The 24,889-nt window shown below is 41.4% G+C and overlaps 1 protein-coding gene across 1 annotated transcript in view; it reads right to left on the reverse strand.

The window, feature by feature from the left end:
* The window catches only part of LOC124271750, a 387,369-nt gene that overhangs the window by 163,556 nt on the left and 198,924 nt on the right, over positions 1–24,889 (reverse strand). The window contains exons 14-16 of the mRNA XM_046706916.1: positions 11,296–11,526; positions 9,666–9,836; positions 4,271–4,369 (exon numbers count right to left, since the gene is read on the reverse strand). Coding sequence (XP_046562872.1) covers positions 4,271–4,369; positions 9,666–9,836; positions 11,296–11,526 — 501 coding nt within the window. The remainder of the gene's footprint in view (positions 1–4,270; positions 4,370–9,665; positions 9,837–11,295; positions 11,527–24,889) is intronic.

Raw genomic sequence — 24,889 nt, forward strand, 5'->3', positions numbered from 1 at the left:
AGTTTAGAGCGAGGAACAGACTATTCCACAGTGATAGCGCGCAACCCTGAAAGAGCATTCTCAATAAGAGGCCAAGGCAGTCTGTAAAAAAGGAGAATTCAATAAGAATTGCTTCCAGATCGCAGTTGTCTGGATGGTTGAAGGGGCAATTCACTGAAACGATTAGAAATTCTGGTGCTATGCCATTTAGACTCTTGTATGTGATACAGAGTACTTTAAACAACTGTACCGGTTGTTTGGAAGCCGTGGCCGGAGGTAGATTCCAATGGATGGCTCAGATGATGAAAAAATATATAGCTACCTTATACAATGCCAAGCGTAACAGATTGTCAAAGGGGAGACGAGATCGACAACCCCTGAGTCCCTTATACCAGGAGTTAAGGTGAGAATTGCAAATGCCCTTAACCAGAGAAGGATGGCAAATAGATGGCACGTGAGACCCGTCAACTTGTCGTAAAAGGTGACTAATGGGATCGGGTGGTGAGGCTTGCTGACGTGGGTAACATAAAGTGTCACCGTATCCCAAGTGTGTAAAAACCACCTCTGTAGTGTAGTGGTTAGAACGTCCGCCCGGAGAGCGGAAGGTCGCGGGTTTGATCTCAGACCGCGTCATACCAAATGACGTAAAAATATGGTACTTGTTGGTCCCTGCCTGGCGCTCGGCATTAATGGGTACAAGGACTGGGCGCCTCGGAGTCAGTATAATGTGTCTGAGTGGGGTATTCATGCTTCACTGCGGTATGGTATCTCAGTGGGCTTGCACTATAAACCCAGCTGAAGTCTGGGTTAGTACAAGCAGCCGCACATACACACGCATGCACGTCGTCATATGAGCGAAATATTCTCAAGGACGACGTGAAACCCAATGTCACCACACCTCACCAAGTGCGTAGATCGAAGCACAAGTTGATCACTGGAATGTCTGGTCCAGACTTGATGAATTACAGGTCGCTGCCATAAACTGGAATATTGCTCAGTGAGGTGTAAAAACTTATTACGCTCACTCCATGGTTGATATTCGACTACCCGGGTACAGACTATAAAGCATCCCAACTGTCTAAAAAAAAATAGACTCTAGACTATGGCTCTTGCTGGCGGTATACGAGTTCTACGGCTTACGACCCCCGGGGGCGTGCCCCAACCACTGCCGCTGCCGTTGAGCTGTTGCGGCTACAACCCCACCATGCTGGCAAAAATGATTGCCGTCCGTCGACCTTGTCGACATCCGTGTCAAGCTGATCCGGGACGTATCCTGAGATGCCAGCCCACCGACCAGGCGTGGCCGGAGGGATGGTGGCCAGAAGATCCGCTTGGCTGAGGGATCCCGTGGGTCCTGAGCATAGGGGGGTGGCAGGACGGGAAGGTCGGAAGCCATGGAACCATACCCGACGCCAGCATGAACCAGTCCGACAGACCTCGACCCGTGGTCTCGTCTGGGACGGTTGGATTGATAGCCATCTGTGTCTGTGTTTGTCCCGTGGACGCCGACAGATCAACAGACTGAGTAGACGTGGCCATGGGTCGAAACGCCATGGGGAACACGGACTACATGAAAAGTCAATGGATAGCCAGCTGTGTCTGTGTTTGTCCCGTGGACGCCGACAGATCAACAGACTGAGTAGCCGTGGCCATGGGTCGAAACGCCATAGGGAACACGGACTACATGGAAAGTCAATGGATAGCCAGCTGTGTCTGTGTTTGTCCCTTGGACGCCGACAGACCAACAGACTGAGTAGCCGTGGCCATGGGTCGAAACGCCATGGGGAACACGGACTACATGGAAAGTCAATGGATAGCCAGCTGTGTCTGTGTTTGTCCCTTGGACGCCGACAGATCAACAGACTGAGTAGCCGTGGCCATGGGTCAAAACGCCATGGGGAACACGGACTACATGGAAAGTCAGAGACACAATGAACATCTTAAGATACGCGCTTGGGACATGTGCTTTTTTGGCGGGAAAAGTAGAGTCCAATAAAGTAGAATAAAACGCAAGCAATATATACAAAATATAGAATGCGATGGTCAGAAACATCAACCAATGCGACACTACTGACCGGGAGTCTTGTAGTTCTTTGAAAATTTTGAAAACACTTCCACTCTGTAAACACGTCTTCTGTGTTGTCCATACAGAAATTTTTTTAGAGGTTTTCAACAACTATGTTGTGACGTCACAGCCAAGGGAGATAACTGCATAACTCTTTTAAGCATACCACTAGGGATAGCTATGACTTAGTTAAAAAAATTCATTTCCATTCTGTATGTGTCTGTGGAATCCACAGGAATAAGGCAACCATAATCCAGAGGGAATGTTTACGCCTATAATTGTACATGAATTCTGCATCGGCCCTCATATCTATTTCTCATATGACATCACAGAGATGCGCCGCTCTGATTGGTTGAAATTTCGTTCGCGGGTGAGAATTGTGCACTGTTGTCAAAAAGGTTGATTTAAGTTCATTAAAGATCGAAATGAGTAGTTTTAATGACAGGGTTTCATTTATAACGATGCCAATTAGTGATTTATGTATTTGTACCCCCCTAGAGTATATGTGATCATTAAAGTGAAAGCATACATGGTGTTATGCATGAAAAATAATTGAAAAAATGTGTTATTATGAATTTATTGTTTCCACAATGAGGTTTCTGGTCCCCTGGTCCATCATCATAAATCATTGAGAATTTGCTCACCTCACTCAAGAACATGAGTAAGCAGAATCTTCAACGCATCCTCTCCTATGTGGAAAGATCACTTGTTCCAAACTAAGGTGATATCACAAGTAGAAAGTCCATACAATAGTGATAATACAAATGACCTTTAAAGGCACTCCTGACCTTGAGCTATGACCAGTAGCCTTGAACAAGTAAACATATTTGTTCACTATTATTTGACAAAGTTTGGGGATTTTTCTGAATGATAGATTTGTATATCTCATTGCCAGATATAAATGATATAAATGACAGCATATAAAAATCTTTAATGGTCACATGCAACGTAAAACACAACTTTGCAGATTCTGATACCTTTCGGTATGGACTTAACGAAACAAATCATCAAAAATGCAAATTCAACTTATAAAGTTGAAAAATAACGCGATGAAAAAAACCCACACGAAATCAGAGTTCAAACGATTCACTAATTTTCCCCAAGCGCTTGGGGGGGAAAAGTGGTTTCAACAGCTGGGCTGCACTGGGCAGCGCTCACAGTACATGCACAGTGAAATAGGTTTGCACAGCTTGGAAGCAGGTTGTCCGGTGAATACTCGGTGAAGGCTTTGGTGTGAGCTATTTTTCTAATGTTTTGTTGATATTTCACAGGCGCGAGCTTTTTATATGTTATGACAGTAGATTACCGATTTAACTGTTAATATAATTTCATTTGTCTATGTCACCACACGTTCTTCTTACCGAGTCACTTTCTCAGTTCGATACTTAAAAGCAATGTCTATATTTAGCGCTGACAGAATTTCTAACTGTGATATAGATATGTCGTTGTCACAGACAAAACTCAATGTCTGTTTCATTGACACCTATGTGCCTGCGTGCCTGTTTGCTAATGACAATATTCAATACACAACTTCGATCACTGACCACATGCAATTTGAACTTAACACCTATCAGGCTATACACCATAAACAAAACACATTGATTATGGCCAGAGTACACTTGAGTGCACACCCACCCACTCTGACTGGGTTCGGTATCCCGGCTGCTTCGTTTCTTGGGAAGTAAACCCAAGTACAAAATATTGCACTTTGAATTGCGATTGTAAGCTTATAATTTTGTTTATATGTTTCTTCATAATCAGCAATGTATATTATATGTCATGCATAAGTGATAATTGTGTGTTAATTATGTTTGATTTTTGGTTTCATGTGACCTTTAAAGTACCAACAGGAAAAGTAGTAGAATAAAATAACAAATGTGGAATGTTTAGATTCAATTTTTGCATCAAGTCTCAACCTCAGATGAAAGATCCCATCCACATTCAAAGATGTCCAAGATATTTTTATGGATTAAACTTCTTTTTTAATTTCTCTCTAGCGTTTGAGACCATTCCAGGTCCCTTCATCAGGTGAACTGGAATGGTCTCAAACGCCAGCAGAAAATAAAAAAGAAGTTTAATCCATAAAAATATCTTGGACATCAATGTACAACTTCTAAATGCCACTGAAAGACATCACATTCAAAGAGACTGAAAATTATGTTTTGACCGAGCATGAACAAAGAAATGTATACATCTTATATAAGACCAAGCTAATGCCAGACTTACATGAGCACACCATCGGAAATTGTGATCCTTTTGCAGATGCCAATCCCGAACCTTGGTTTCAAATAGATCTTGAATGTCCTTGTCAACAAAGGTGTTCAACTGCAAATAAAATCAGAATTCAAAATCCATCTATATTCTATAAATATGCCTTTGAGAAATTTGTGAAGTGTAACAACTATCTCATTTACTGTCTTGGCTGCATGTAAAGGGGGCAAGGGTACCTAAGCTGATGATCAGCTTTACCAGCCTGACCACCAAACCCCTTTTGCTGAATTGTATTTTTAATCTAGAAATTGATATTAATTAACAATGGAACATTAGCAACAATGATAATAATTCTTAGAATACTACCTCTAACACTTTATTGCCTTATTTCCTGAAACATGTTTCTGATCCACAGTTTTAATTGAATAAAAAATCATTAATTCCATGGTTTTGTGTTGTCTTTCTTCCCAATGGCTGATTGGCTCAGAGCATCCCAAAGCTAGGTTCGGAAGTCAACCATAAAACTCACAAATCTAAATGTTTACTGATAGACAACTATACCTGCATTTGGTTGTTGTGCAAACGCTCGAGAACATCACTTTCTGTTGTATTTAATGTTTTGGGGGACTAAGATGTAATTCCTGGTTGATGGTACCTCTGATGAAGTAACAATGCCAACCTGATGATGTCAATTCTGGTAAACATTACACATGATGACATCATGATGATCTCACATACCAGCAACATAATCTGCAGCGAAACTGCTGAGGCAAAGACAGAATCAGACTTCCAGAAACATCATTCCGTAATGGATAAGATAGAGCAGTTGGCATGAAGTGTGGATGCTATGGCTGCTACTTCATGCAGAATAGGTGCTGTTGAAGGAGTGTGTCAAGCAGCTTTGTAGACTGCTGCTCTCATCCAAAATGATGACGTTCTTGAGACTTCAGTAGAAGTGTTGGGTGATAGAGGTATGAAAAGCCTCTTGAACTTTTCAGGTATATGTGAAGAGCTCTGACTGGACAGAGTAATAATAAACAGACATGACAGCTGGGATATGGAAGTGTCTATCAGGCTGTCCTGGAAGCTGATTCTTTACTTCGAATAATTATCTTAATCCCAGATGGACTGAAACATGATTGCCATAATCAATCTTGTTTTGTTGACGTCGATAGTGTGACTGTAGAAAATGCCAGGAGAAATAGAGTCTTCTGAGTCAAAAACTCTGTCAAAGTCAAAGTCTGAATAGGTTCATAACACTGGGAGAGCAATGAGTTGTGGAACTTTGGTCATTTTAACTCAAGACTGAACTGATAGTTGCTAAATAAGTGGCTAAAGTAGAACCATTGAGATTTCTTGTACTTCTCAGATGACATAAATATTTTGCAAATTGATTAGTAGCCTTCATTGCCATGAACCGCTTCAATCTTGGAAACTGATCATAAGTCATCCATTTAAAATCACAGAGATCTTCTATGTTCTAAAGAGACAGCCTTGGCTACTCCAGCAGAATATCATCTTCTGATAAGACAGTTCTAGAAGGTTGTTCAACACGCTCCTGTCTTGAGTGAGGGTGTATGGATGAAGAAGAAGCTTTGGGTAATTTGGAAGCTTTAGAAAATGGTTTTCCTACTGCAACCATCAGACTGGGAAACCAGGTTCTAGATGGCCAGTAAGGTTCAATTGTCTGCCAGACTCTTGAATGATCACTGGTGGAGGGAATGATGTCTGTTAAGACCTTCAGTGGATATCACTAACACATCGATGGTCCATGCCAAAGTTTGGAACTGGAGATAAGATGGCTGTTATCTCTTTGATTAATCTTGTTGCAAACAGGCTATCAGCAGACAACCGTGATCATGAACGGTTGAAATGCTTCTGGATTTAACATCTGTTCTGTTGGTGAAGGCTTCATTGGCCTGGGCAGTGCATTTGGTATCATATTTCTAGCTCCTGGAAAGTGTCTTGCTCATATTCTAAGGTTGAGACTGTCTGTCAGGTTGTAGGGTTGAAATGTCAACCACAGAAGACTTGCCACCCTGTTTTGCCTTGTAGGTTGACCTTGATGCAAAAGGTTACAACTATACAGATCATCAGGAACCTGTTCTTTAGTTGTTGAGCCCAGTGAGACATGGCTCTGATTACCACTTAGAATTTTAGTTGGTTAATGTGAAGACATTTCTCTTCTCGGATCATAGTCTTGCTGTCACTTCTGTGTTGAAGTGAGCTCCCCAAACTTGCAGTGAAGCTTCTACAAATAGATGTAGGTTGCAGAATAATTCTTCTAAATAATTTCTTCTGTGGACATTCAACTTGACAGTCCACCAATGAATGTGTTTCTTCAGATGTGATGGAAGATGAACCTTGAATCCTGATGATCCTGAAAAGTTAATTAACTTGAAGTCTGCCTCTCTGCTTAGAATAACTCATGATTTTTATCCAACAATCTTCTGGTACTTAAATGTGGTTTTCATTGAGAGGAATCGATTCCTATAAACTAAAGATCTTGTGAAGGTAAAAGGTCCAACTTCTGATAGTTGATTAACCAACCTAGTTGAGTTAAAAACTGCAGAGAGAAGTTAAACTGATGTTTGATTTGCTCTGTTAGTTGATGAGTCTGAATCCCCTCATCAAGGTAGAAGGCACAAAGGATCCCTTCTTGTGAAGATAAGTGAGTGAGTTTTGTTTTACACCGCATTCAGCAATATTCCAGCTATATGGCTGCTGTCTGTAAATAATCGAGTCTGGACCAGACAATCCAGTGATCAACAGCATGAGCATCGATCTGTGCAATTGGGAACCGATGACATGTGTCAACCAAGTCAGCGAGCCTGACCATCCGATCCCGTTAGTCGCCTCTTACTACAAGCATGGGTTACTGAAGATCAATATTCTAACCAGGACCTTCACGGGTCTGTGAAGATAAGCCACTGTGGATTTGATTACCATGGGCGTATATATTCCAGAAAGCAGCGCCTTCATTTTAATGTTAATCTTGGTACATGAAGCACAGGAACCTCTTTGATTTTTTATGAAGGAGGATGTGTAAAATGCCATCTTGAAGATCTATGCTTGCAAGAAAACTGTTTGACCTCATCATTTGCCTCAACTCTGGAAGATGGAGCATCTTGAACTTCTGTGGTTGTTGAAGATACTCCTTCATGTTGTAGATTTTTTAGAATATCTTGCTTGAATTCTTCTGTAGTACCAGGAAGATTGGAGAATTAAACCCTGTAGTTAAGTCTTCTGGTTGAATGATGTCTCCCGTTTCCTTAAGAAAAGTAAACATGTAGCTTCTGACAACTTTGGCAGAAGAATCTCTGTACAAACAATCCTTGGAGCAGGGTGGTTACTCCTTAAGCATTGGACTGTAGCCCCTCTTGAGAATCTTCAGTACAAATGGGTCTTCTAGAAGCTCCAAATGTCCCGTTAAGTTGTCAATCTTCTTCTGTCCTCAGGTTTCTGAGTAACGACTTCTAAATTGAGTTCTCTGCATCGACTGTCTTTACATGGAGTTCATTTTTTGTACTGACTTAATCTGGATTTGATCTTTAGAAACTTTAACCACTTCCCCAGGGTTGATGTAGTAAGGGATCCGTGTAGAGGCCCAACCAGTTCAAAGAATGATCTTCTGGTAGTGGTATTTTGTGGTGCTAACTTTTGATCTTTCTACCCTTTAAGTATTAGACTTCATGAGTAAGAATGTTTCATCAATCCCTGGCACTTTGCAGAAAGCCTCCATGTTGTGTAATGGAAATTGGCTTCATTAGAGGTAAAGTCAGCTTCTTGATGTCTTCACCTTTGACCCTCCCAAGAGGGTGAAGATATGGGTAAACCATCCACAGTACATGCCAGTAGTTCATGGTCTTCATAAATGGAAAGTTTATCTTCATCTTATGAAGAATCCCCATTGAATGATGATTCAATATTATCATCATCTTGAATGCACCTTAATGAATTAAAATTCAATGCATGAGGCCACATCTTGATGATTCTTCAAACACTGACGAAACTGATGTAGACTGAATAAATGGTTTCTCTATCCCTTGCTCTTGATGCTGTTGATGTTGCTGAAAGTTAAGTAGTACTTGTCTTGGGATGCCTTGCGTAATGCCTGAGAGCAGCGTGAAGCTTTGCGGCTGAGTGAAGGTTTGAGGCTGTGTGATGGTCTGAGGCTGATGATGCTTGAGAAAGCATAGGTAGCTGCATGAATGATGAGTGGCCTTCAAACAAATCTGGTTGTACAACCGTTGGAGCCTTTGTGAAAGGTAGATATTCTACGTCTGCTGATGCAATAATCTTCTGAGTGTCCTCCGTGCAGGTCTCAAAATCTTATTCTAATGTTGAAGTGATCAAAACCCCTGAAGTAATTTTGATCTCCAAGACAACTGATAAGATCTCCAAAGGGCTTCCAATAAAGCCTCCTCTATTACAAACTTCGGTTTAATAGCCAGTGGAGTTTATGGATGGGTCGTGTATGGATCAGATAGGACTTGGGGGACCCCTATTTCTTTATCTGGGGTCCTGGAGTGGAGCTTCTTTGTCATCTCCTTTTCTTGGCCTTTTCACATGACCAGGGTATATTATTAAAAACTGCTCGTGATAGGGGTTGACAGCAAGGAGTTTCAACACACTCCCACACTCCATGTAAGGATCTCCAGTGGACATTAACTTCCCACTGGTTGAGCACAATTTTAAGTGGATGTAGGGGAGCAAGATTTGGAGACATTAAATTTACCATGATTACATGATGAAAGAAAGCAAAACATTCAAAATTTTGTCAATATTTTTTCAGAGAACGTGTAAACACATGCGTGCAAGTGAGCCACAGGAAAAATTGTTAGGCTTCTGTTAGCACAAAGAGGACCACTAGAAAGAAAGACAATGCATTACCTTATAATACCAATAACATTTTAATTTAAGCTAAGCCTGTGGATTCAGAAACAACTTCAGGAAAAAGGCAATCAAGGGTTAGAGTGTAGCATTCTAAGAACTATTAAAAATATACCTGCAGAACATTCAGTGAAACCATTAAAAACTTCAGAACCCATTCTGATTGAGGTTCACAAAACATGTTTCTTGAGTTATTGTTTAAACACAGTTTTCTTCTAGCTACAACCTTGATATTCAAGATTAACAAAACACTTCCCAGAGCTAATTGGGAGATATACATGATTAAAAAATCATACCCCTGAATGTCCAAGCTATGCATTGTTTCAAATAGGGTGTCAACAGTCAAATTCAGAAAAAGATGTAAAGCATCGCTATGTACATTGGTATCTTAATTTTTAGGAAACTATTTAGCACTTAGAAAGAATACATTCATATGATAACATTATTAACAAAATACAAAACAAGAAGACAAGAAGATCTTAGTGGTAAGAACAGCAGGGTGCTGATGAAGACATACCATGAGCCCAAGAAGATTGAGGTAGTCTGACACATTTTCATCGTTGAAGTCAGGCAGACTGCATACTGGACAGGTCCAGTTTCGAACATGCTTTTCTTTGATAGAGATCTCAAAGTGCTTACGGAGACATTCACGACACATCTGACACTGACAGATGTTCAAGTTCATCATCTGCAATGAAACACATGAGACTGACACTGAGAAACATTTCAGATCATCATCTGCAATAGATAACTGGGAGTTCTGTGAATAACAACAAAATAGACTGCAAGTTCTGTCAAAAACAGAAGCAGACCTTTCAATACCCTTTCTGGGAACTTGAAATACAATCACAAATCAGATTCAACATGTAATGTATGTGCAAGTACACTGGAAAACAAAGCAGTTCCTTCACTGCCCAAGCCCCACATGGCTACAATGTGTGAAGCCCATTTCTGGTGTACCCCACTGTGAAATTGCTGGAATACTGCTAAAAGCGGTGGAAAACCAAACTCACTCACTCACCGCCCCAAAAATTATTATGTACCTAACCAAAACCCATTTACACTGTCTCACCATAATCTGAAAACACTTTAGCATAATTATGCCATTGAAGTAGCAGTTATATTATAAGACAATAAGACAGTTATATGCAAATTGTATTTAATGACGTCACTTCCATATTTGGAAATAAAAGCCACACAGTCATATGAAATCTGCTAAAAATAAAATCAACCGACCTCAAATTGAAATTAAAATCAAATTCCAACTACATCATGAGCAAGTGTTAACGAATCACTATCAGATAGTGATAATACTTGGTGCAAAAGGTGACATGTCCTCATCAAACAGAACAATATAAGCAGACATGAGTAGACAGCGCAGTATTTCTCGGTTTCATAAAAAAATGCAAATCAAAACTGGATTAAGGGAATCAAAGTCATGTGATGCTACTGATACTACCTAATTAACAAAACTTAGACAAGAGTGACACATTATTTTTTTCAAGTGGCCAGAAAAAATCAAATGAGGAAGGGGATGAGGTGGGGGTGGAGTTGGGGGAAAGAGAAAGGATTACAAACTAAAATAGCTAATCACCCATGTCATTCATCCAAAAGTCATTGTCTAAAAAAATCATCTTTTTCCTTACCCACATAAACAGCCTTACAAGGAATTGTTCATTTTTCGTTTAAAAATTGAAAATTCTCCCCCTATTCAAACTGTAATTTATGACATAACACATGATATGAAACAGCCTTACAAGAAATTGTTCATTTTTTGTTTAAAAATTGAAAATTCTCCCCCTATTCAAACTGTAATTATTGACATAACACATGATATAATGCATTAACAAAATGGCCTAAATATTTGGCACACAAGGAAAGACCCATCTAGACCCATCTGCACACTCCTATTCTTCGTCACTAAACAGCTAGTAAAATCAGAAACTTGACATCTACATTATTGGTAATAGTTGTGTGCAGGGTAATATATTTTAGTTTCTTGCTGTGCCATAAACACGGTAATGACCTGGTCTTGGCAAATGAAACAGAATATATGGAATACTGACAAACATGTGCTGACAGCATATCACAGTCACACAGTAATTTATAAGTCTTTAGTTAAATCTAAGTCTACATAAATTGCATACCTTGCTCATTGGAAACTTTGACATGCAAATGACACATTCTCTTTGAAGGTAAATAATGGAGCTGCGTCTATCCTGGCAATTACGCACTGCTTCCACCACATCCTCTAAGGTGTATTCATAGTCACTCTCTTGCTTCAGTTTTTCAAGGTCATTGTCAAGGATTTTGACAACAATTTCTGCTCTTCCCCAACTCTGAAGCCTTGCTTCAACCAACACTGTACGTATTCTTCTCTGTAAATAGAGACTGAACATAAAAAAAATCCACAGTACTCTCCTTTAAGAAGCATATAGAAGTTGAGGTTCTTGAGAGGCATTTAGAAGTTGGTGTTCAAGTAAAACGCAAATATTATGGATGACATCTTTTCTGAGCTATTCCTTTCCCCTTCGTCACAATTCACCTGACGAAGGGTCAAGGAATAGCCCAGAAATGGTGTGACATACAATAAAGAAGAAGCTGTCATCCATAATATTTGCATTTTACATATAGAAGGAGTACAAAGTAAGGTTAAGATATATGGATAGACAACTTCTTTATGTACAATGACGACCAAAGTTTTGTGTAGATTCTAACACCGTTTTCACATCACCTGCATGATAACTGTGTTTGAATCTACATCCAAATGTTGCTCTTCATTGTAAATAAAGAAGTTGATCATCCATATAATTTATTCTTGCTTACTCATCACAGTACTTGCTTCCATATATATATTCATCAAAGGTACTCATTTATTTCATCAAATCATTTTCTTGTTAAATGTTCTTGACATTATTCTCTTTACTGTGCAGTAATGTGTATGTTGTAAACTCACATATCATGTAATATTTATTTATAACTCACCTTGTCACTATTTTCGTGGTAATATTATCATTGTCATCCATTACCAGTTTACAATAATGATACTAATGATAATAAGAAGACATGGTTTGTGTTTTTGAACTTTACCACGACATTCATGCCCTGAAAACATATACCAAATTTGGTTTTCCTGTCTATAACAGGTATTGAAAAATCTGTTCTCATTGGAGATAATGTATACTACTGACAAAAAAAAAGGGAACTGAAGAAATGACAGTGAATGTGTAATTGCTCCAAATGTCCACAAAATCAATTTCAGGCGTGAAGTTCAATATCTGGTGTGTTCACAATGTTGGGCAACACATACAAGACACATTGATGGCATACTGTTGATTAACCTCCGGATGGTTGCCCTTGGTATTGCCCACCATTCTGCCTGAAGAGCTACCCCAAGCTGGGCCAGGTTGATGGGTTCGGGGTCCCTGGCGTACACATTCCAGCCAAGAAGGTCCCACAGATGCTCAATTGGGGACATGTCTGGGGACTTAAAGGGTCAGTCTAATACATGCCCTCTCGGGAGATAAGCGGTGATGACTTGGGCACAATGTGGTCTGGCATTATCATCTTGGAATTAACAATTCCTGCCAATAATTCTAGCCAGTGGAGCCATGACAGGATGCAAAATGTTGTCAACATATAGCTGACCAGTCAATTGTCCATTGCCTGTCGTGTAAATACTCCCCACACCATAACACTTCCGCCCTCATACCGATCATAGTCAATAATTGCCGCTCTGGCATACCGCTAACGTTTTCTGCCATCTGTGAATCGGAGGCAAAACCTTGACTCATCGGAGAACATGGTATAACGCCAATGGCGCAAAGCCCTGAGGCTGCCTAGCCCACACCTATGGTGAGCTGTGAGGGTGACTCCCTTCACAAGACGCCTTGCTTTCAGAAGGGCTTGATAGAGTCGATTCTTTTCGGTTGATACTGAAATTCGTCGTCCAGTTAATGTACGGAATTCCCTATTGATAGCAAGTGCTCATTTGAACCTTGTCCCACAGGCATGAAATTACACTTTTTGATATACCCACTTTTGGGGCAACTTGGCACAGTGGTGTTCCCCACTCTATCATGACCACAATTCTATATTTTGTCTGTTCATTGAGATACTGCCTCCCTCATAGGTATTTTTCAGCGTGTGTTCACCTCAATTGCATTAGTGATTGTGAGTTCTTCAATAAGTGGGCACAGTTTAGCTTCTGTGTGGACGTGCATCATGTGTTGTTCATGCATCATGTGCAATTTCATTGTGATAGGATGTTGCGTTCAGCTGCAACGCCACGGCATTGCACACGTACACCTCAATGTTAGCGGCATTCAAATTCTTAGTTCCCTTAATTTTTTTCTGTAGAATACACTAAGTCAAGAAACGTATGACAAGGGTCATAACTCTGTAACAAACTGTAACACGGTTTCCGTTTTCGAACTCCATCAAGGCATTCATGTCCTGAAAACAGATACCAAATTTGGTTTTCCTATCTATAACGTTTTTGAGACAATCTGACCCATCAACTTGTGCGGACGGAGCGCAAACCTATATTCCCCTCCTACTTCGTGGCGGGGATAATAAAAACAGCATTGTTTTGTGTTACATCACACACAATATGTTGCCTGAAATGTTTTTGTAAATATCTGATACAGCACAAGTCCAGGATGGTATTCAAACCGGCAATGGAAACTGTTCCCATGTGTCCAAGAAAGGAGACTTGACTGATCAAAAACACTTCTGCCTTTTCAAATGTTTGAATACACAATATAAAATATTCACAGGGTGCTTGACAAAACCATGTGTCATCCTACTTCTCTTCCAATGAAATACTTTTGCTGTGTCCTTTGGAGTAGTTGATTTTGACTGCCTGACAAAATGAATCATGTCTGACAACAGAGCCAACCACCCTGTTCCTAACTTAATTGTTTATATGGTCGATTCCAACGAAAAGTGTACACAGCTGGGTACAAGGTGTCCAAAATAGAATTGCTTGAACCTTGTAATTCTTTTTACCAATGCAAAGTCAACATATTTGCCTCTTATGAAAATCAGTTGCCATCACTAATCTCTAAAAGTGACAAGTTGGTGGATCAGTGAAGTTGAAGGCTCATTTTCTAAATTACCTACAAATACCAACATCATACCTTGTATATCCTGTGATTAGATGGACTGTATGTTGCCTGACATCCAAATTCACTGTTGTTCTGCATGCACAATATGTTAATGACCATAGAAACTCTGAAGCCATATTATGGTTTCTTTCATGTTTTATAACCTCAAAATAGAACCATTTTGGTACCTTTCTTTGGTGTAAGTGAGATAGCAACACTTAGTGTTCTTTTCACAAACAAATCATTATTACATATCTATCTTATTCATCTGAGAGACAACGGGTGGAACTTTCGGTAAGTACAACAAATTTGAAAATGCATCAATAACAATTTTGGGTGGAAGATAAAAAAATGTACTTGTAGGTAACAAACATCACGTAATTCCTTGTAGTTCATAAATGTTCATATATGTCAAACTAAATCGTAGCTGTTTTATTAAAACATCGAACAGTTTGGAAATTACTTTCTAAATGCATAGGACATGTGAATGAAGATTGTTTACAACCAGTTTAAGGCTTTCTCTTTGTTTTGTCTCAGTGTATGTCGGAAAGTAGCAATGTCATTTTAACTGATGGAAATATACTTCTCATCAAAAGTTTAGACTCACTAGAAACACTCACTATATGTTATGTGTGTGTGTATATATATATATATGGTCACATCGAAGATTGATTTCTCCGCTAACTTGGGGGAACCAACTGCAAATCTTATGCAGATGAATTGCATGAGGAACATGCATCAAATTGCTGAAAAGCATGTGCAGTAGATGTAAAAGGGGGATTCTGCTGCACATGCGGTTTATTAATGTCTGAATGCTGTCCTATGGTAGGATGAAACATGGTGGATGGGTTGTGTGAGCATCGTGGGATGAGTCCTTGTTTTAAAGTAGTTAAAAAAAAAAAAAAATTTTTATTCGGGAGTGATTCGAACGCCAGAACTCAGTATCTAAAGTCCAGCATGTTCCCTCAGCGTACAGTGCATTAAACCTATAAATAGCTTATGCGCCTTCCAAGCTGATGAAAGCCAATTCTAAAATCATGAATTGTGGCTTCTAACATTTTTTTCAGCGTCCAGTGATGCATTTATAGTGTTCAGCGTTGTTTAGACTACCTACGAGCATCGTGTTTGTATTTTATTAGAGCTTTATTCAAGGTGAAAAGCCTCCCAACATTTTCGAAGTGAGAAACGGACATGTACTGACTGATTTGTGCTAGTATAGACAGAGCTCAGCTTAGGCATGCAATTCAATAATGGATTGTGGTTTCTACAAATATTTTCACCCTTTTTTTTTTCCCAACTTTAAGCTGATGAGATGCAGTTTTGGAGGTACATAAAAATTTGTGAGCGCAATTTTTGTCTCCAAATTAATTGTCACCTTGTTGAGACTTGTGTAAGCATTGACGTCTTTCTGTATATAAATCTCGCAAACATGATTTTGATGTTTTCAAGGCCAACGGAGTTTGACTCCCAGTAATAGGTCAACATCTTGGTCAGGGGAGGCTACGATATAAAGTGTTGAATTGGGTGGAATCTCTTGTAAGACAATGGACACGTCTTCGAATTCAAACACCAACTGTAAACTCGTATTTGGGCTATCCGGTTGACTCACTAGCAAATGACCCGCTTTTCTAGGGATGAGGTTCACGAGCACACTCCTTCTTTGCGAGGGGACGTAAGCCGCGATGACAATCCCCTTATTGAGGACTTTCGTTAAATAATGATCCATCGCCTCTGCAAACACATAAGGTGAAACGAGGGCGATATCGAGTAGCCAGTTGATTTGGGACATCAACGTCCATTGGTTATCATCAGTCAAGATGAACTGGTAAAACATGTTTCTTGAGAGACCTCGGGTCTTGACATTGTCTAAATCGCCAAGATTGCCATCGAATGCCAGTGTAGCAGCCATTTCTTTCCTGGTCTAAACTTTCCCCAGGGAGAATCTGGCCTAGGCCAAACTATCCCCGGGGAGGTTTTGTCCTAGGATATTCTTACCCCGAAAGTTTATGCTAGGCTAAAGTCCCCCTGGCCAAACTCTCCCCCTCCCCTTGTTTAAACTAGGATATTTTGTTCTGGGTTTTTTTGTGAAAAGTCGGGAGATTCTGGCCTAGCCAGGCTACTTCTTTGCCACCCTTGCTCTTATATCAAAAGGGGTGATTCTGGCCTAGCTAGGCTACTTCTTCCCCACCTTTGCTCTTATATCAAAAGGGGTGATTCTGGCCTAGCTAGGCTACTTCTTCCCCACCTTTGCTCTTATATCAAAAGGGGTGATTCTGGCCTAGCTAGGCTACGTCTTCCCCACCCTTGCTCTTATATCAAAAGGGGTGATTCTGGCCTTGCTAGGCTACGGCTCTTATATCGGGTGATTCTGGCTTCCCCTTCCCCACCATTGCTCTTATATCAAAAGGGGGAGATTCTCGCTTAGCCAGACTACTTCTTCCCCACCCTTGCTCTTATAAACCAACAGTAGGTTTGACTTATATTTTGGTACTCATTTTTGCTAAATAGTCCAGTTTTGCCTCTTTGATATAGTGATTTGAATGCATACATGTTTGAACAGCATATATCTCTAAAGCCATCCTGCTCCTGCCGCCATTCCTATGAAGACACATTGCATTAGTTCTTCATCTGTCCACCATAAGATGTAAACATTCAACCGCACATTTGATGGGTAAATAAGATGTAATATACACAGGTTACTTGCTCTCTTATCATGCTGTTTATTATCTAATATTTGTTGTATTTATGTATAAATGTAATGGAACATTATTCACATAAGCTTGTTTACTAATCCATAATCACTTTGGGTGAATGAAATATGATTCAGATATCCATGGGCCAAGTATACCCCTTATCAAACCTTGTCTTTTGAATATAGAATAAGGCAATATAGTGGAATGATAGATGATACAGCATTTGATACAGATATTGTGTTGGGTTGTTGTTGTGTTGATGTTTACATCTGCTTCCAACTGTTAAGTTGATGTCACCGACTTGGATGCCATATTTAAAGCCATGAGTGAGGGAATAAACTTTTGAATGGATATGGACATCCAAGTAAGAACTGGGTATTTAGTTAAAGTTTCGAATATAGTAATGATGTTGACATAAGCCAATATTGAGTAAGTGGGGATAAGTAAATTATTGAAATATAAAAATAAGTAAATGATAATATAAAACAATAGTAATGATGTAATATCTTTGCTTTTATGCTTGCTTTTCTTTTTAATCTCACCTTATAGAAGGGTATTGAAACAAAATGGGAACCAAGTACATGTTATATATGAAGATGAAGATGACCTGTAAATTGTTAATGGAACTTGACATCAACATGAATATCTTTACAATGTGTTCACGTGAATAGCTATGTCTTGTTTTCATTTCTGACATTTTCAAGACGAACATAAACATGAAAACAAGGTTGGGGAATAAATAGCCTAGCTAGGCCAGAATCTCCTCCTTTTGATATAAGAACAAGGATGGGAAACTTGAAGCCTTTAAAGTTGATTCAAGGGTGGGGAAAGTTTGGCCTAGGACAAACATTTTCCCCGGGAAAGATTAAGCCTAGTGGGGAAAGTTTGTCCTTGGCCAGAGTTTTCCCGGGGAAGGTTTGGCCAGGGGGAAATTCTGGCCTGTTACACCGGGACCATCACCCATTTGTTAATGTCGTTGAGGACGAGATTGTACTGCATGTTTTTTAAGAGACCTCCGGTTATGACATCATCTAAATCTCCTAGGTTACCACCACCACTCACTTCTGTTCGTCTGTAAACGTTGTTTCTTAATTCTAAGGTGTATAACTTGCCTTCGACACTGGGTTCATCGAATCCTCGTGTCTCCCCGAGATCGAGGAGATCACAATGGTAGGACATTTTCTCAGGCACATGGCTGTACCGGGACCAGAAGCTTGAGTCATTGTTTTACCTGCAGTGTGATGCTGAGATATTCCATATACACCAATTTATGTTTTATATCTAAAATGGATAGTGTCAATTCCGTGATTATGCCTTGCATTAACTTTTTGTACTGTGGTGTCGAAAACGATTCGGTTCGACCGTTGTTACACTTTTCTGTTTTCTCCGGCACAGCTCTTAGCAGCGAGGAAGGGCGTTCGCCTTGAATATTACCGAGTCAAATGGGTTTTCCCCCCACCGTTAACGTCAGCATGCCATTCGATTCGTTGAGTTTGATAAGGGCTCCAATGGGTTTGAAAATTTCATCATTCAGCATACAAACACTGTAATAACCGTCGGACAAATCATGACGTTTACCATCGATGAATAGCCTGTTGTTCCCTCTCTAGATAGACTGATATTAGCCCAAGGCGGGTAGTAGGTGAGATCACAGAGAGCGACTTCGAGAAGTCCCAACGTATTATCGATCGCGTGTAGCAGTTGAATGGGCTCGCCGCTCGGGATTCCCGGGAGCTTAATGAACATGTTACACATATACAAGACACTATAATATGCATTCAATATGTCTACACCCAAGTATACACCAAGAGTGATTTATCCTAAAAGCGATAATAACGTAACAGCTACCGATCTCACGCAAATGAAGACTGTGGTGAATGCAAAGGATGGTTTATATTTCCGAGCTCGGTTTATCGATGTTATTAAAGAGTATAAGCTTTCGGTCAAGAGTGTTGAGCAGTACACGTTTGGTTTAACAACCCGTTGCAATTCTGGCAAAATCAATTCAATTTCAGGTGCGATGTGACGTTGAACGATACGCGATACTCGTCGCGATCCACTGAGTCAGTCCGTCTTCTCGTTTCACATTTACTACCAGATCAGGCGCATCCTGAAAGAAATCAGCACCCCACTTCCACAGGACAAGGCGTGGGATGCATAGAAACAATGTGTACGATCGGCGTGCGTACGAATGGATTTGCGATGAATTCGAAATCAATCCGAAAACGGATTGGCGATACCGGTGGGAGTGAATCACAGTTTGGGTATTCCATACAGTGATAGACTTCCCATGAAAGAAGCCAGTGCTGCTTTATTGAAAAAAGATATCCTACTTACACCGGACTATCTTCTGGAAAGTAATGAATGGAGAGATGATTGCATGACCTTTACAGGTGAATGTAGAATTCCTTTCACCATCCAAAAGGTCAAGCAGCCCCAATACGTTGAAGACGATTGGAGAATATATATGTTTTATACGTCGAAAGGGTTTTCTTGCTCGGGTACCATCCGCTTGAACGATTCGATTCTAATGTACATGTGGGCCATGCTAGGCTCGCAAGCGCAAACGCTTTCCAGTATCATCGAAACAATTTGTGGCGAACGTCGACAATGCCATCGCCAGACTGGTGGATTTGCCGACAGCCATTAAGCGTTAGCAAGACACGTTGCAAGATGCCCGGTCGAAAGTCGACTACGTGTTTGGCGTGGGGTTGTACATGGCTCCGAGCGACATGCGACTAAGGATCCTCAAAGTGGTGGGCTACAACAACGAAATTGTCATTGCGACCAGCGATCAAAATGTGAGTCACGTTGCACCACCCACGAGTACCAGTAAAACGGGGATGGTGAAGCCACCACCATTGCCAGAGCCCAGCATTCAACCCGCACCACATCCATCGGTACGCACCATGGTCGAAAATCAGCAACACATTGATCGTAAAACAGCGCTCGTGGTCGGTGGAATCGCGGTTGGACTGTGCCTTATCGGATTAAACATTCTTTAGCGGCGATGGTCACCAGACCAACCACAGCGACGACGAACACCCACAGGTTTTGGCCAAACAACGTGACCGTTTCCGACAAGAGGCCTAATAACCAGGAAATGATGCTACCCAAGATGCCAGGCAATGCTTCGGCGGCTTTGCCGGCCAGTTTAGCCAAGGCCTGGCTGAGCGATTTCAAATGCTTTTTTATCCAGTTTCTGATGTCGCTCCACCACCACCTCCGCCTGTCAGCTCTAGGACCAGGGTTGATATGATGAAACCCTAAGCGGTTAGCATGCTGGCGATGGTGATGGCGATCCCTTGTTCTCTGAATAACATTTTAAGACTTTCAGATAACGTGGCGTCTTTGTGGAGCACTTGGTCGATGGTTTTGTAAATGCAACTGATCTGGGTTTCGAAGCGTTGGATGCCACTTCCAATCGGTTCAATCTTTCGTCTACCAGGTTGCGCAATCTTTTCTTGATGGTGTTTTTTAAGACCTCGTCATCCTGTACCTGGGCTAGTTTTCTTTTATCGTGAGCGATATGATCATCGACTTCTTTCAGTTTTGCTATGTTGTTCACGAGTTCTCCACGAGTGGTTCTCAAGGCCTTGTTTAGCCCTAACGGTTCCCTAACGGTAAATTCTAAACCTGGCAAGGGTTTGTTACAGTAAGTGTCCAATATTTTTTCGATGTCGTTCGAGGCTTCTTGAGCACGTTGTGGAACGTCTCTCAAATCATTTCGACCGGCTGCACTTGCCAAGGCATCAAGCTCAGCGTCAGCTTCTCGTAAAGCCTTGGCAAATGCTAATATTTTGTCGATAGCTGGTTATAATTTTTGTCGCGGAAAAAGTGGGCACCTTGGCGACTGGCCAGCGTGGACTAGGCGTATGGGAATGCATGAGATCGTCGTCCTGAGCCTCTTTCAGACGTAGTATCCCTTCATGATAGATTTCGAACTTAGAATAATCAGGATAAAGAGGAGCGAGATTTTCCTTTTGCGCTATGGCATCGTAATAATCATCCAAGGCCGTATTTAACATGGTATCGCCTATGCTATCACTCGCGTCATCATCGAGGGCTCTATCACCCCCAAATCGTCCATGCAAATATCTTCACCACCTTCAGCCATGATTCTGTTATATTAAAGATATAAAAACATACTTTCAACATAAACGATGGCATAGGGACGAAAACTAGATCCTTTCCGAAGATTGAGGGAACCCCTGGGAGTGAAAGCCATGCGTCAATCTGTGACGATCACGAACAACCTGAGCACGATCGACGAAAACGCTTTTGGTGCGCTTCCCAACCTGGGCGAGAATGATGACATCGTCCCTGGGACGACTCACCTGTCTTTTCAGATCAGTTTGGAATCCGATAATAACGAAAGAGAAATCGTGGCAAACCTAGGTTGTGCCATCGTGAAAAAACAACGATTCAAATCAGGTGGAACGAGATCCTCAACATTGACGACAGTGATGTGTTTTTCACTTACACGGACCTCTGGAGAACAGCGAGCGAACAGGAAAACATGAAATATCAAGGCATTTGTCCGTTGACTCCGTGGGGTATGCTTTTGAACAAGCCGATCTCGCCGCTATACCGAAGAAGCATAAGGCTATAGCCGAGGCATTCAGTAACCGATTTTGCATTCAGTTGACTTCGAACTACTGGAGGGTCACATGCGATTTTACCAAGCCGCTCTTGGTGATAGGCTGGAATATGAACTGACGATGAGGGCAGCTATACCATCGACAATATTTCGCTGGAGTTCGACAAGGTCATGAATCCAGAATTGCCTCGACACATTCGCAACCAGTATTCGGGAACACTAGCCATCCTGTATGATTGCGTGCTGCGGCATCGGAAGATTGATGCAAATAAAAGCGATACGCTGTGGAATATCAATGTGAACGTTTGATCGATGAAGGGCATTTTGATCCTGCCAGTGGAAGAATTTTCACCGTTTGAAAGAATGAACGAAAAATATTGGAACCCCGAGATCACCAAAGTGGAAGTGACCGTCAAGGGGGTGCCCAATCAACTGTTTAGCCAAGGCATGCGAGCTTACCAACAGTGGGACGAGATCCAAAAATGACTGGCGATCAAGAGCTCACCGGAAATTAACGCGATTGTGAAGGATCTCCGTCTCACCTACGTGACGCTAGGCCTATACCTGACCACCAAGTACGTGCTGTAGCTGGACATGCGATCCACGGACGACGATCGGCTGGGCGGGAGCGGACGACGCATCGACAACGGCAGCGAGGGGATTACTATCCAAATCACCCAAAATGCTCAAACTGCGATATATTCAACCTCCCCATCGGGGGGTTCGAGTGGGTTAATAGCAACCATTTTAAACAGGATAACATCATGGCTATCCCCGAAAATTATCAGATAGGATACATATTTGAAGTGGATTTGGAATATCCAGCAGAAATCCATGCCGACCACAACAGTTACCTGCTGGCCCCCGAACGGCTAACGGTCGATCAAGAATGGATGTCGGGCTATCAGCGAGAATTGTTAGGAATGACTAAACCAGCTCAGGTGGAAAAACTCGTACCCAATTTGATGGATAAGACCAAGTACGTTGTGCATTATCGAAATCTACAGCTCTACCTGTCATTGGGGATAAAGCTAAAAAAACATACACCGAGTGCTCAAGTTCGATCAAAGTCCATGGAAGGAACCGTACATTCGGTTTAACACCGAGCTGCAAAACAAGCCACCAGTGATTTCGAGAAAAATCTCTACAAACTCATGAACAATTCTGTGTTTGGCAAAACGATGGAGAATTTAAGAAAACGGATGACCATAAACTGGTTAAATCCAACGAAGAGGAAAAAATGAGAAACCTCAAAGCCAGCCCAGCCTGTAACAGAAGCAAAGTATTCGACGACGATTTGGCAGCACTGCACATGAACAAAGGCCACATCAGATTGAATCGACTGGTCTACGTGGGGATGAGCATCCTGGACCTCTCCAAACACTTGATGTACGATTTCTACTACAACAAGCTAAAAAGCAGTACGGTAATGGATGCCAGTTGTTCTATACCGACACAGACTCGTTGCTCTTAAAAATTCGTACCGAGGATGGGTACAAGGACATGGCAAAACACATTGATTTGTATGATAAGAGCGATTATCCAACGGATCACGCTTTACAAAATACAACCAATCAAAGATCCTGGGAAAAATGAAGGACGAATGCACTGGTACACCCATTACGGAATATGTCGGATTAAGACCTAAAATGTATTCCATCCTGAAAGCCGACAACAGTGTAATCCGAAAGTCTAAAGGAGTGAAAAATACGTGGTTCAACGGCATATCAAACACATCCTCTTTAAACAGGCTCTCTTTGATAAACGCATGTTCAAACACCAATTGAATATGCTCAGAAGCGACAAGCATAGAATATACGGACTGACCATCAATAAAACATCCATGTCGCCCATGGATACCAAACAATGGATTGCTCGTAATGGTATTACGACTTATGCGGACACAGTTGTATTAAAAAAAGAATTGTGAACTATACATAAATCATGGAAAAAAATCTATTACAGCCCACGGGGATACTGGAAAGCGCGGCCGCCATCCCGAAACTAGCCAAAGCCACTCGTGTCTCTGAAGAAAAAGCCAATTCTTGGCTTAAAAAACAAGCTCTCTGGCAAGTCTACCTACCGGCGCCTCAATACATCCCAAGAAGAAAATTCAACATTTCGACGCCCAATCGCATCCATCAAGCCAACCTCCTGTTTCTCCCCCACGATAGGTTGAGGCATAAAACCTACAAGTACGCCCTGACCGTCGTGGACGTCGCCAGTCGCTACAAGGAAGCCAAGCCCTTGACGACCAAAGATTCGAACGAAGTGGCCAAGGCCTTGAACGCATCTACAAACTCAGTCCGCTGACATGGCCTGCCGAGCTGCAAGCCGATCCCGGACGCGAAGTTTATGGGGGCTGTGTCACAGCTGCTGGCCAAGCACCAAGTCCAGGTTCAACGAGGCATGGCTGGAGTTCACCGCAGCCAAGCCATCATGGAGAGGTTCAATCGCACCTTGGCCGAACACCTGTTCTTGCACCAGTACTCGCAGGATTTAATCTCTCCACAAAACAGAAATACGGAATGGGTCGTACAGCGAACCGAACTTGTACTACTTAAAAGACGGACCGCCAAGAGGGTTCACCAGAGAGGAATTGCAAATTGTCCCACACGACACGGTATTACCCCCTAATTCAAGATACGTCTATATATAGCTATCATGTGGACACTGATCGAAAAACGGTTGTTCAGGCGTGTCGGGGTGGGCGTCAATGGGCTTGATATTTACTCAGCCCTACGTCAAGTAATAAGTTGAAGGAAATTCACCGCCCTGTACGATAGTTTAGGTCTCGTGGGCACCGAACGGGTACAACTTCTCATGGATACTTTAGTCGATTATAGCCTCGAAACCCCGAGATCACACCGCCCCGTACTCGACCTACTCCGTAGCCTACTTCGACGAGTTTATGGCAGACCCCATCCATAAATCGTCACTCAATATTACGACTACATGTAAAACAACGATGCATCCCATGATGCTCACACAACCCATCCACCATTTTTTAACCTACCATAGGACAGCATTCAGACATTAATAAACCTATAAGCTGCATGTGCGGCAGAATCCCCCTTTTACATCTACTTGTGCAAATATCGTACATGTGAACAGCGGCGTTTTGGTGTAAAGTTTTGTTCAGAATTCGCCAATTTTCACTGATTTTTATCATTTATTGAACTCATGACAATAATCATTTCAACATTACACATTTGTTTTACAATACATCAGTTCATGTGTAAACAGTACCTTTAAACAATATGGAATATTTTGCAAAATTTCGTTTAAAACAGTCGCCTGAAGTAAGTGGCTATATTTACACTAGATAGTCTAAACTTTT

Source organism: Haliotis rubra, unplaced genomic scaffold, assembly GCF_003918875.1.
Source record: "Haliotis rubra isolate DU_JTF1 unplaced genomic scaffold, ASM391887v1 Scf163, whole genome shotgun sequence".
NCBI lineage: Eukaryota > Metazoa > Mollusca > Gastropoda > Lepetellida > Haliotidae > Haliotis > Haliotis rubra.